Source organism: Trichoderma breve, chromosome 3 (genome assembly GCF_028502605.1).
Source record: "Trichoderma breve strain T069 chromosome 3, whole genome shotgun sequence".
Taxonomy (NCBI): Eukaryota; Fungi; Ascomycota; class Sordariomycetes; order Hypocreales; family Hypocreaceae; genus Trichoderma; species Trichoderma breve.
This window is the reverse complement of record NC_079234.1, coordinates 5,324,603-5,338,742: the sequence shown is the minus strand read 5'-3', so window position 1 is coordinate 5,338,742 and position 14,140 is coordinate 5,324,603. Positions and strand designations below refer to the sequence as shown.

The 14,140-nt window shown below is 51.0% G+C and overlaps 2 protein-coding genes across 2 annotated transcripts; one reads left to right on the top strand and one right to left on the bottom strand.

The window, feature by feature from the left end:
- Positions 1 to 281: 281 nt before the first annotated feature.
- On the bottom strand, positions 282 to 3,834 carry T069G_06018 (DEAD/DEAH box helicase domain-containing protein; the record flags this gene model as incomplete). The annotated part of the gene is made up of 12 exons (XM_056173228.1): positions 282 to 316; positions 395 to 500; positions 575 to 659; positions 728 to 832; positions 897 to 1,124; positions 1,187 to 1,630; positions 1,687 to 1,914; positions 1,975 to 2,078; positions 2,216 to 2,662; positions 2,720 to 2,902; positions 2,972 to 3,249; positions 3,312 to 3,834. 12 exons carry the CDS (start codon positions 3,832 to 3,834, stop codon positions 282 to 284), a joined length of 2,766 nt encoding a protein of 921 aa, XP_056030086.1.
- Positions 3,835 to 6,974: 3,140 nt separating this feature from the next.
- On the top strand, positions 6,975 to 13,088 carry T069G_06017 (PHD-zinc-finger like domain-containing protein; the record flags this gene model as incomplete). The annotated part of the gene is made up of 7 exons (XM_056173227.1): positions 6,975 to 6,989; positions 7,127 to 7,790; positions 7,878 to 8,044; positions 8,099 to 8,361; positions 9,239 to 11,060; positions 11,114 to 11,513; positions 11,599 to 13,088. The coding sequence occupies 7 exons, from the start codon at positions 6,975 to 6,977 to the stop codon at positions 13,086 to 13,088; spliced, it is 4,821 nt and encodes a 1,606-aa protein (XP_056030085.1).
- Positions 13,089 to 14,140: the final 1,052 nt, after the last annotated feature.

Genomic DNA, 14,140 nt, shown 5'->3' with positions numbered 1-14,140 from the left:
ATCGATGATGAAAAATTATAGAAGTTAAGCATCCAGGTTGTTTATGGTTGCAGAAGTAGATGGAGTGAGATTTGAGAGGCAAAGATTTGGAGTTGTTTTCGTTCATTCAGTACCCTTGAAAGTAGATATCCTTATGGTATTAATTTTGGTAGCTTGCTTGTACAGGCGCTAGAAACTGAATAAATCTCCTTTTATAAAGACGCCAATCTAGGGTATATAGATCTCCCAACATGAATATGCCGAAATTTGGAAGTAATCAATGAGTATTTGAGCGCACTGACTTATTCTTCAGCCATTTCAGCCTGCAGTTGAACCTCTATACACACGGTTAGCCTAGAAGAAGACAGAAGCGTAACTGACTTTGGACGGATATCATGAGATGGAAATCACCTACGCCAAAGCCGATTCGCCGAAGCTGATATTACATTTGCCTTGGCGAGTAGCTTTTCTTCATATTTCTCATCGACTTTCCCCTTGAGTCGCAGTTTATTCGGCTGGGCCTGGATTGAAGGGTCATTAAACAAGCTACAAACACGGCTAACCCCAACTCTTGCCATTGGGAGCTTCAACATACCTGCATCAGAATCAGAACCAATTCCTTTGGATCAGCGTTTGCTATAGCACCGACGGTCCGGTATCCGTTCTCCCAAAAGACTCGGCTGAAATAGTAGCATGAGCACATTCTGTCTTTTGCATTGCTTTGTAAGGGTTCAAATAGTGTACTCACGCTGTGCGGCTCTTGATGAATGGAATCTTGGCGAGCTCCAAGAGATCTGTCCTTGCGCCGGCCATCAGTCTGTCCGAGAAATGCTCCAGCGCAGCAGCCATGATACTTCTCCGCTTGTCAGTCTATGAAGGATAAGGGGGAGAAATAAAGCCTTCGGATTGTGTCTTACCCCCATCCCATGTGCTCGCAAAACTTAATCATGCCTGCCGCGAAGCCCTGGCATGTCTGCGCAAGCGTCTGCACAGAACCCCGAGGCGAGTCGTACTTTCGCGCGACCACATGTATCGGCATCTCATTACATAAATCTCGTAATTGCAGTGCCAGATAAAATCGACGGTATACACGGGCCAACTCTCTTTCTTCGGGTGTATTCTCCTTAAGCGGAACTCCCTGAGCACTTGAGATGTTGTTAGTGAAGCAGCATTGGCAAGAAGGGAACTCATAATGGATATCCCTTACAGCTTGAGAACGGCCGTCGGCTTGATACCCAGAAAGCCAAGGACTCGAAGCCCACTCTCATCTAAGGCGTCCATCTCGTTGCGAAACACTTGCCAGTTGACTATGATGCCAAAATCTTGAACCGGAGTAAAGACGTAGAGAATGTGCATCTCGCCATCCATGACAAAGGCCTTGAGCGTCTTGGTAAGTTCGGCATGTATAAAGACCCCATCGTAGGGATCAACAGAAGAGGCAACTATGGCTTTGCCCAGTTGTGTCGCCGCAAAACTCGAGTAAGAATCATTAACAATTAAGCCTAAATCGTGAATCTCCTCCAGTCCTGACGTTAGGCAATTTTCTACAAACTCTCGATCATGAGTGAAGCTTATTAGAGAATTGGAAAAATATTCGAGGAGAGACTCATGGCTGTTCGCCAAGCGAACGGAAATGACTTCCAAAATGGCTCTTGCTTAAATGTCAACGAATGCCATGCTTGTCGGCAAACTGAGACAGTGTCTTACCGTTGAACACGCTTATTTTCAGTGTTGAGACAACTAGCAATTTCTGGGATATCCGCATACATGAGATCTAAGACCTGCTCTAGGTCGTCTTGGCGACAGCAGAGATATGTCTCTCCAACAGGGGATTTGCCCTGCCTTCCGGCACGACCTCTCATCTGCCGTAACATGGAGGGGCCGACGAATTCACGCCCCATCCTTGCATTATGAAGGATCACCCTTCGAGCAGGACTAGAGCATTGTAGTTAGTGAGCTAGACGTGTCGCGATAACGGTAATTGAAGGGACGCACAGATTGATACCAGCTGCCAAGCTGCAGGTGGCAACGCATATTAGCAGTGTGCCAGCATCATATGCTTCGGCGATGAGATCTCTCTCCTCGCTCGTTAAGCCCGCCTATCCAGGTCAGCTAACATGGACTCTTTCTTGGAAGAAGAAATAATAATGCACACACATCTGAGAACTCGTAGTTAGCATATGAAATTTGACGTCAAAGAGGGAGACTTACGATGAAATGCAACGCCGGACAAGACGGTTTCCTCCAATACGGGATCAGCACCTGTACTGAGACTTCGCAGCTCGCTCAACAGATCCATCCTCTTGTCCATGGTTTTGCTATCCACTTCGTGTGGCTGGGGCATTACTCTGCTGATGAGGCGAGCATCCGACTCGCAAATGCCTCGGCTACCAGCGAATACCAAAGCGCCATAACCCATCAGGGCTGTCTCATGAGCCAAGGATACCACGGCGTTGAGAACCGGATCGCGAAATTCCTTATGGCTGGATTCTTCGATTTGTCGCGTAGGATCTATCCGAGCTTTTGATATCTCCTCAACTTTCAGCTGTCTTTGGGCCGTAGCACCGTTGGTACCGATGTGGTAGACTTTTCCTTCGCAGACCAGGTGCTCTTCGATTGGTATTGGCCTGTACCTAGTTTCGTAAGAGTGTGCATTAAGCCATTTGGCAACCAGGTTTGCATTCTAGTAAAAAGTCAGACACGGGAAATGCGTGAGGTCTATCCAATACGTATGACGTACAGGAAGAGTAGCGCTCATGCCAATGATCTGAATGGGCTGCTCCAAACTCAAGAGTTTAGTTGCTATCAGCTCGAGAAGATACCCACGATGGTCATCATCAATCATGTGAAGCTCGTCGAGAACTACAGCTCGCAATTGGGATATGGAAGAGTCTTCTATGGCGGTATTGATGAGCATATTGGCCTGTAATTAAAAAAGGCTGTTAGATATCATGCAGAAGCATTCGATCGAGTCAAATGAGACAAATCAAACCTTTTCGAGGGTGCATATGCCGATATCAAAATCCTGCCAAGTAGATCTAATCTTGCCGCCACCAAAGAAGCCGATGACTTTAATAGAGTCATGGTCTGGACGAAGTCGCCATATACTATTGGCTTTTTGCTTCTCCAGTGCTTCAGGATCCAGGTTTGCGGCAAGTCCTTGAACGACGGTCCGTAGCCAGCGAACCTTTTCTTGCACAAGGGCAACATATGGGAGAATAAGTAGGGCTTTGGTCTCGGGTTCTTCCATTATCCTCTTGAGCATGAGTACTGGGCAAAACATCAGCTGTTTAGCCCATGGCAATATTATGAATACAATGAGGTGGGCTCACAATCAGCAACAAGGGACTTGCCACCGCCGGTGGGAGCACAATAAACCAAATTTTTAGCACCTGTAAGCAAGCCTGGCCCTTTGAGGCAGTTTTTCTGCCATGGGTAGATTTGCTTAATTCCAAGGGAAGCAAAATTATTAACAAGCTGAGGCGGCAGATTATATACAGGATGGGCAAGGTCGAGCTCGGGGTCTATGGTAGAAGATGGCGTGGCAGCAAAAACACGCCTCTGGGTATACTCGGAAGGTCCTTCTGATGCATTAAATGTGACGATTTTGCTTGCAGAAAGTTTGGTGGAAGGTGGAAGGAAATGAAGAGCGTTTTGAAACCGGACTGAGTTCTGGGAAGAAGCTGATGCGGGAGCAACTGTAGTCGCGATAAAGGCAGATCCGGATCCTGAAGGCGAGTCTTTTCTGTCCTCATCACCATTGCTTGTCGACCAGGTTCTCTTCTGTCCAGCCAGCTGCCGCTCCTGAGCTTCCTGGAGGCTCGTCTTGTGCAAGATGCCCCTCATGCTCTCCATGATGGAGGGGAAGCGCGCGCGCGACAAGCACCTATGAAGAAGAGCGATTCATCGAGATGTACAAAACAAAAAGAGAGAACAAAGGAAAAAGCAAGAGAGAGAAAAAGAAGAAGAAGAAAAGAGGGTGGGATGAATGTTTCAGTCAGTTAGCAAATCATGGTGTATGTTCAGCTTCTTTAGGCAGAATGTGACAAGGATCTGGATGGAGTAGAGCGTGATGCCCCAAGTACAAGGTACTCAAGATGATCTACGAACGAACATAACGCGAAATCACGTGCGATGCTTACCTAACACAACGTGGCTGATTCAGACGCGTTTAAAGACGAAAGAAATGTACTTGATATCTACCAGCCCTTGACAACTCCGACGGTAGGTATGATTCTTCGTACATTAATGGCTCTTTTCATTTTATTTCTCTTCTTCGGCCTCGACGAATAACGAAGCGCAGTTGAATATAACAACGTGATGGAGGCCCACTGCCGCCATCCTATGTGCCTACTAGGCGCTCTGATGGTCGCTAGAGCTTACTAGCGAGGGGCGCGACATATGCTTGTCATGGAACTAACATGGACTTCCACCCATGCCTTCCTTATTAAAAGAGTGAACATGTTGCAGAGAAAACACTTGTGAATACTGCAGGTAAGTCGTTATAAGTATAATAGAACTGCTAGATGCCCAAGGTAGATCTAACAACAATACGAGACAAGAGGGACAAGATGCTGTACAAGGGAGTTTCCGATGTCTTTTCCCATTTGCCGTGTCATCCCCCACTTGTCGATTTGAGCGCCCCGCAGCTTTTCATTGGTCCTCAGCCGAAGCGACGCAATTACTCCGGGCATAATGAATTTTATATCGGAAACTTGTTGCAGAACTGCCCAAATGATCTTCTCTCTTGCTAATGCCCAGTATTAATTAATTGATGTTAATGCGGCGCCCGTCGTTATAATCGCCACGCGACACGGCAATGCTATTGCAAACAAGGCATATCCCACCTGTACCTTATACATACCTTATTCGAAAATAGGGATGCGTCGGCTGATAACCTGACGATGGCTCCCGCCCGCCACGCTCTGCCATCCCATTGGTGAGAGTATCCTCAACAAGTTTGGCTTGCTGTGGCGACGATGTGCAAATTGGGAGACGGGCTATGAAATCGCGGTTGCTTGTACCATACATGTACCGATTGCCAGCGGGAATTATGGTTTACTATTGACGCCATTCCGGATTATCCCCTCGAGTCTTTAATTTTTCTTCTCGCCTGTGGCGTTGGAGGCGGAGTCCTAGCCCCCACACACCGATCTGGCGGGTTCCGTGTCGTGTTAGAGGCTCGACCCAACGTATCCGTAGCATTTGCCTATGTCCTCGGGCTGCTGCCTTAGCTTGCCTTTTTTTTCAACTTCCGGCCTTTTTTGGGGTTCTCTTGTGCGCGCCGTCGTATTCGTCAGATGTCACTGCAGCTGCGGGTTTCTCGGGGGTTTCGCACGGTTGTTCTATCAACTCGTGGTCACAAGGTCGATGTCAATCTCTTCAGCTTCACTGCTGGAGAGCCATAGACACACGAATGACTCTCTCATCGGAAGAAAGAAGGAGGCGCACACCAAGCCTATGATATCTACCGTTGGTCTCTCTTTTTTTTCCCAAAGACATCATTTATTTGTGTGGCATTGCATTGCTCTTGCTAAAGTAAAGGAAACGCCTACATGAATCTTCAGGGTATCGGGTAGATTCTTCGCAATGTCCGACCGGCATGCAGAAACACGCCGCCAATTTCCCAGCACCGTCCCAAGGCATCCTATCCTGATTTTGTTATGGCCATGAGCGAGCGCTCTCAGCTTCAACCTGCGCCTCCTCTGGATTCATATAGTAACCAAGCAAACAGTGGTGTAATGCGTAGCACATATTACCTAGTCTATCATACCTATTAGGTAGTAATACGTCATCCAAAAAGTCCCTGGAACTGAAAACTCAGAGGACGCCTAAAGAGACGCTTGGATGCCACATAACACGTGCCGGGGTGGATTTGCTCATGACCTCACGCTCTGCGAAATTCGGAAAGTTCCCACTCTACGTTACTCTAACCGCTGTCCATTTGATGAATATCGGCAAGGTAAATAAATCTTTAACCGACTGGAGCTTTAGTATGCAATTGAAAGAGAGAAGAAAGATGTCGCCAGTATAAGGTACGCCACCGATAGTACTTGGACTGGAATTCTAGGCATGGATGGGGGATGTCAAATTTCCCTTTCCGCCCGCCAATGCAAAAAGCCCAAAAAGGAGGGACTGGCCAGCAGGTTGACTGATGATATTGGTGCCTCCACGTCCCAGCTTGTGGTGCTGCCCACCCAAAGCAAGACGCGCAGCACACGACCGAAACTTGCACCTCCCCCCCTTCTTACAGTACGAGCGCCTCTTCTATATATATGTACGAGTACAGTATCGAGGTGCTCCGTAGATGGCACAGCGCGGTCTAATCGATCTCCCAGCCAAAAGCACTTGGAAGGTTTTGGACCAACCAACTTAATGAGGTATAAGCCTCTGCCAGACGCCACTGAGACTCCTCACAGTCAAATGCCCTGAACGTCTGCAATTCCATTCGTGTGGGCGCTCAAGGGACATTGCAAGGGTTTGTATTCGGTACATTGTGCTCAAGTCACCGCCATCGCGTATCAGCTGCATCTGGGCTAACACATGGTGCATATTTTGCAGCAAATTGTTAAAAGTTACAACCTACAAGGTATCGAGCTACGTGAGTATCGCATGGCTAGCGTCACTTTAGTAGACAGACCCACTTAAGTACGTACCCTCTTTCTTCCAAGTCGTTCCTTCCTTGGGCGTCCTTCCTTCTTGCCTCTCAGCAGGTATACTTCTTTCCTTTTTCATTATCAACTCTTTCCTCAGGTTGCAAGACGACCTCATTCTCCTTCCTCGTCGCGTATTTTATTATCCCAACTCATCGGCCCGCAGATTCTCCTGAAGAACAAACCTTATAGAATTTCATATCAGCCCAGATTCCCGTCTTTCACAGCACCAACCTTCATCGCTCCCCGTCTTGTTCTAATTGCCTTCACACACTCATCAATCAGACGGGCATGCCTCTGATTTACCTCGTTTCACGGCCGCGCTGCTAATCTGCCGCCAATATGGTGCAACCAACTGTGAGTTTTTCTACTACAATATGCTTTATACTCTTACACGTTACATTTGGCTTTTTCAATTTTTTGTTTCATTTTCCTCGTGTCCATCTTGGATATCTTTCACCCCGTCGCCTAGGCTGCTCTGACATCCACAACAGGACTCCAAGTCTGCTGAGCCTGAAGCAAATCCAACGTCAGAGCCAATGGCCAAGACGTCGCCCGGCTCGGGCGCAGCAGAAAAAGATACCGTCATTGACGTGGCCATGCCTTATGGGACTCGCTCTCGTAACAGGACGGCCAGTTCTCGTCCCAACTATGCTGAGGACAAGGACATTGAGATGGACATGTATGATTACTACCCCGATAAGAAAGACAGCGACTCCGGCAAGAAGTCGTCGCGACAGATGAACGGCGCCAGCAATGGCGATGCGCCTCGCAGTAACGGCACCTCACGCAAAAATGCTGCTGCCGCCGCCGATGACACCAAGGCCGGCCCAGGCCAGAACGGCACCCAGGACTCAAAATCCGGCGGCACCATTCACGCATCTCAGGCGGCGTCAGGGTCTGGCACGTCGCAACCTTCACGGAAACGCAAGGCGGCAGCGAGCCAGAACGGCACGGCGGCCGCATCAACTGCAACATCGGCGGCAGCAACGCCGCCAGCAACGTCGGCGGCGGCTAAGAAGAACGCCCTGGCAGCGCAATCCCAGCTCCAGGGCATGACGTGGCCCGAGTCCAACATGCTCACGTTCGAGACGTGCAAAGGCATGCCAGACAATGGGCGAATGGTGGCCGACGATGGCACGGTGCTGGAGGCGAATGGTAGGTAGCACGGCCGGGATCCACCTCCACCCTATGCGAAGGCAATTTCCACCTGCGGCGAGACCGGGCTAACAGACAATCTGGCAGATCACGTCTATCTTGTGTGCGAGCCTCCAGGAGAGCCCTACTATCTGGGGCGCATCATGGAGTTTATGCACGCCAGCAACGACACCGCCAGGCCTGTGGACGCGGTGCGCATCAATTGGTTCTATCGCCCCAAGGATATCGGGCGCAAGGCCAGTGACACGCGAATGGTCTTTGCCAGTATGCACTCCGACATCAGCCCCCTGACAGCCCTGCGCGGTAAGTGCGAGATCAGGCATCGACTGGAGATCGAGGGCCTGGACGACTACCGTCGACGACCCGACAGCTTCTGGTTCGAGAAACTGTACGACAGGTACATCCAGAAGAACTACGATCTGATTCCCACCCGGCTCATTGTCAACGTGCCCGAAAAGGTCAAGAAGGTGCTGGACGAGCGCTGGAAATACGTGCTAGTCGAGCAGGGGCGTGGCAAAGAGCTGACTAGCGCCGTTAAGCTATGCAAACGATGTTCGTCGTACTGCGCCAGGTACGTATTGTCGACACGACCCTACAGCCCGCTTCATCGGGCCTAGGGCGGGTTTTTTCCTTTCTTTTTTCCTCCTCGGTCCCTGTCCTTGTCTTCCCTTTCGGTCTGCGTGTCTCTGCCTGAGTCCTGTCCGTTGGTGTTTCCAGCTGCGGGACTCGCCAGTACCGGCCACCACCCGGTCTGCCGACCGGTACCTTTCTGCCCGGCCCCTTTTGGCCCGAGGACAAGTATCGACCAGGGTCAGACGCTCTGGCTGCTACGTACTTGATCCATCCCCAACACCCACCCCCCCTTCCCTTAGCCCTGTCTAGGGAGAGCCCTTTTTTTTTTTCTTCAGTGCCTCATAGGGCATCCCAATAACCGCAGCCGTTCGACACCCCCCTCCCATTCATTCCATGTCTCCGCCTTTGCCTTGCGTTTTCCCCCCTCCCTGTCTTTGCCGTGCGTGCATGTGCATGCAATTTGCTGGCCTTGGGTCGGACCACTGCCCGTCTCCTCACTCGCGCTGCCATGCCTGTGCCTGAGTTGTCAAGCAGCAGCAAGCAGAGCCGTGTTCCGGCTGCCGTTTAGGCACTGTCGGATGTCACCGCCCCAGCCATCGTGCATCACTGCATCGGCTCCAAAGCTACGAGGTACATGGGCAGCCGCCGACTACACTTCAAGAAGACAGAAAGAAAGATGAAGATTTATGGGCTGATTCTTTTACGCCCGTTTTATTTACTTACTTCCTGCTGGTTTTGCCCTTGATTCTTCTTTATGTTTGAGAGGCTTTCTTTTTTCTTTAAGTCACTCGCACACTTTTTTTTTTTCTTTTTCCTTTTAATCGGGCGGCCTGACTTGGATACACCCCCCCATGCTGACACAACCTCTCACATAGCAATGATTCGGTTGACTGTGCTGTGTGTCTGCACACATACCATATGAACTGCGTCAAGCCACCGTTGCTCAAAAAACCCTCACGTGGCTTTGCATGGTCCTGCGCTGCGTGCAGTCGTGCTCAGGAGCGCAAGTTGGAAGCCCGCCACACGCCAAATACTATAGACGCTGGAGATGCCGAAGATGACGAGCCTTTAGATGAGGATGAAGAAGATGTCCACGGCGTCGAAACCGAGAGGACCAGCCCCGGGGACGATGAAGCGCCTCATCAGGGAACCGCGGAGCAGATTTACCAGGCTAGCCTCTGGCCGTGGCGTTATCTCGGCATGCATTGCAAGCCGGAGGACGCGCTGGACTATGACGACCGTATCTACCCGCGTGCGGGCACCCGCATTGGCCCAAGGAACCAAGCCTCTGTTGGACCCTGGCCAGGCCAGCCTGTGCAGTATGTCAAGCCGTTGGAATTTAAGAAGGGCGGCAAGAAAGATCAGAAACTGCTCAAGGAACAACAGGAGGCCGAAAGGGCTCGCCGGGGCCAGCGGCCGAAGTGGGTCCAGGATCAGCCACCTGGATACGTCGCTCGCGGCGAGGATCTGGATGAAGATGACCCCAATTGCACGGCGGTGCTACTGTGGAAGCCACCAGCTGGGGATGACCCGTCTACCGCCAAAATCAACAGCTTTGTTGATAATGCCATGTCCAAGGCCAAACAACTGGACCTTCCCGAGCGTTCCACAAACCTTCGTGATGCGGCGGTGGAAACCTTGTATCGCGAAGATTTTGATGAGTCCAAGGCTCTCACCGTGCTCTCTAAGAAGCCCAGGATCGAGTTCAAAGAGCCCAACTTGAGCCCTGCCGAGGTAAAGAGGTTCGAAGAAGGCGTCTCAAAATTTGGCTCCGAATTGCATCTTGTCATGAAGCATGTCAAGACCAAGTCGCCGGGAGAGATTGTTCGGCATTACTATGCCTGGAAGAAATCAGAGCGGGGACAGCAAGTCTGGGGCACTTTCCCGGGTCGAAAGGGGAAGAAGCAAGCGAAGCGTGAAGATGCCGCCGCTTCCAAGCTCGCCGATGATGTGGCTAATGACGACGACGACTCTGCATTCGACGCGGACAAAGCGGTACAAAAGAAGCGGAGCTTTATCTGTCAGTTTTGCAACAGAACGAATGACCGACAGTGGAGAAGAGCGCCGAATCCGCTGCCTGGACTGGTCAACGACCAGGGCCTCAAGGGCTCTGGCAAGGACAAGGCTGGGAATCAATACGTTGTTGCCTTGTGCCGACGCTGCGCCGAGCTGTGGAGGCGTTATGCCATTCGTTATGAGGTTATCGAAGAGGTGGCGAAGAAGGTTGCACAGGCTGGCGGTCGTGCATGGAAACGCAAGCAGGATGAAGAGCTTCTCAAGGAGCTGCAGCTAGCACAAGAATTGGGCTACATGACTCCTGAACGAGCTCCGACTCCTTCCAAAGCTGCGTCTCAGCCTCTCGAGACACAGGAGCCTCCTAGGAAGAAGCTCAAGGCTGCCGCCGATAAAGAGGCTGATGCAACCCCATCCGACAGTGGTAGCACTACTAGCGCTGTTCCTGCTAAGAAGAAGGAAAAGGCGGTAGTGGAGCCGCCCGCTGCCCCTGAGATGCCGAAACCGCGGATTCTTCCCTGTGCTATCTGTGATCAGATGGAACCGATGGGAGATCAACACCTTTCATGTCGAGAATGCCGCCTGACGGTTCATCGCAACTGCTACGGTGTTATCGATCACAAGGTGCAAGGTAAATGGGTTTGTGATATGTGTGCCAACGATAAGAGCCCGCAAGTATCCATCGTAAGTCAAGTCTAGTCCCCTCACATCAATTCATATACTGACAACCATGATAGCAATACAAATGTGTTTTGTGCCCCGTTGAGCACACCGAGCATGACTTTGTAGAACTACCCAAACTTACGCATCACAAGAAGAAGATGTCTGAGAAGGATCGGGAGCGAGAGAAAATGGAAGTCCAACAAGCCCGCAAAGCTGCCGAATTTTACCGCAAGAAGCAAGAAGACATGAACCGCCCTGTTAACCCTCGGGAACCCCTCAAGCGTACCGCGGATAACAACTGGGTTCATGTCACTTGTGCCGTATGGACCCCTGAAGTCAAGTTTGGTAACGCCAAGGCAATGGAACCATCCGAGGGCATCCCCTCCATCCCGAGGTCAAAGTATGACGAGATCTGCCAGGCCTGTAACCAACAGGGTGGAGCTTGTGTGCCCTGCCACCAGTGCCGTGCACCTTGTAAGTTTTCGTTTTCCACGTTTCAGCTCCCGCTTGAAGCGGGCTTGGCTATCATTGCATGGCTCGCAGACTAATAAAATAACAGATCACGTTGAGTGCGCACGACAGAAAGGCCATGTTCTGGGTTTCGATATAGCCCCCGTCAAAAGCTCCCGACGAGACCAGTTCAATATTGTTACGATCAACGGCGAGAGCGGGACCATGTCAGCCGTACTATGGTGCAAAGACCACATTCCCACCAAGACGATTGTCCATCGCATCCACGACGTGGCTAGCGAGTCTGGACTGAATGCCCTTCAGCTTTACGTCCAGAACTTTAAGCAGGCCGATCTTACCTTGACAGGAACGGTCCGCAAGGCCACTCTGATGGCAGCGGCAGCGAAGCTGTCTGGAGCTCCAATTCAACCAGGGAACCGCAGAGCATCCACAACGACGACCCCCAACGGTGGCACTTGGGCTCAGCCGCGCAACGGTGAAGTTGTTGATCCTGGGTCCAATGCCCAGCATCCGGGAGAAAAAGTCTGCATTACTTGCGGTATAGATGTTACGCTGAGATGGTGGCCTATTGACAACTCGCAAGAGCGAAAGCTCACCAACGGACATCACGGGGTCATTGGCTCAGAAGCGCAAAAGTTTGTTGAGCAGCGGAAATTCCAGTGCCACAAGTGCCATAAGTTGCGCAAGACTCCTCGCAGCCCGCGCTTGACTTTACTACCCGGACCGTCGCCTCCGCCGCCCGAACTTGCGCGTCCCCAGCCAATGGAGACTTCCTTGATGACTCCGGTGCCTCCCATGACAGGCTCAACACCGCCGCCCCTGGTGGACTATCGTGACGGGCGCCATTCGAGCCACCCCCTTTCGTGGCCTCAACCGCCGCCTTCACATGCCATGCCGGCCGGATCGACTCCGCCGTCTATGCCAGCGCCAGTTCACGCGCCGGCCCAAGTGGCAGGACACCGTCCAGCTCCGGTGTATCCACCTGCACCGCTGCCGCCGACCAGACCACCTGCTTATGGCGAGTGGGCACCGCATCGTCCTGGCAGTCAGCATGGTTCCCCTCCTCGTCATCTAAACGGGGGTCCTCCGCCTCCTCTCTTGCACAGCGGTCCCCCGCCGCCCCCGATGTCGAATCTTTCCGCTCTCAGACCACCTGCCATGGCTCCAACTGGAATGCCTGGCAGCCACCCGCATGGACACGCATATGGAAACGGACTTCCCCCATCACCTCGACGCTTGAGTGGGCCCACTCCTCCCGCGCCGTATGTTCCTCCCCCTTACCACGGGCATACCGGCCACGGAGGACCCGTCCATCCCCCGGCTCACCTTATGGGCAACGGGGCACCCCCACCGCCTCCTCCTCCGCGAGCGGACGCCTTCTCACATGGGCTACACCCTCAACGATCATCATATCCGCCAACCCCCCATGCGAGCGCTCCCATCTTGAGAAATGGGCCGCCGCCTCCACCACCGCAGTCTCATGAGCCGCCTCCACCACCCATGGGACCGCGACCTCCAGAGAGCAGGCCTGCTACAGGCGCGAGTACGAATCCATCTCTTCGCAATTTACTTTCCTGAGACATTGGTTAGGGATTCAAAATCAGCCCGCGGCGCATAAGACTGAGATATAGGAGTTGAGAATTGTTCTTTTGCTTTGACAGAATTCTGTATTTTCTCCTTTTGTTTAACCTTGATTTTCTCATTAAAAAGAGCGTCACTGGATGAGGACCTTGAAGTAGTGGTATTGTTATTATATGTTTAAAAGCCAGCTCTGCTTAGATGGCGTACTACGGAGTGGATTCTTTGTTAATGCCTTATAGTGGATGATGACTGGATTCGTACAATAGACGATAATGCTTGATGCACGTCATGATTTAGGAAAAGTGAATAATAGCATATCATTGGAAATGTTTGACTTGGTTGCCCGTATATGGAGCTGTGAGAAAATCATGCCTCAACTCAACCCCTTTCGTGTGATTTCCCGTGATTATACGCCCTTTTCCATGATTTCTTTTCGTAATCCTCCTCTTTCCTCTTGTCCTTTCCCCTTTCTTCAGTTATTCCTTTCCCTCATCTTTCTTCCTCTTCTCAAAGCATCTTCATTTCGTCAGTTGTCCCCTTCCTCGCCAGCGACTATAGATGCTTGAATTTAAACTCTTCTTCGTTTCCTTCTCGGACAAAAGTTGAGACAGTGCTGTTCACGAGCAGTAAGCCGAATATACACTGGCGAGAGAGATTTACCATGGCCAACATTGACCACATCAGGCTCTAGATATTTTGAACAATAAATTTGAGAATGCTGCTTGTTCTTTCTGCTAGAGATGCTCGAGATAGCCTCCTTTGCGAAATCGTGGCAGAGGTCGACGATATCTATCGAATTGGTAAACAATTCTTCCCATCGTAGCCCCTTGGGGTCATAAATCCTCCTTATGGGATACTTAGGTGTCCTGAGTCTAAACCTTGTTATTGTCGGCAATTTTCCTCCACTGGTATACCAATCAAGGGTTGGTCCTTTCTTCTATCATTCTGAATTTGATTTCTCTGTGAATTCATTGAGAGACCTCAAGATTGGACATGATGATTCTTTGAAACTCTCAGGAATCGAATGGCGATTGCATTTCTCAAATGGT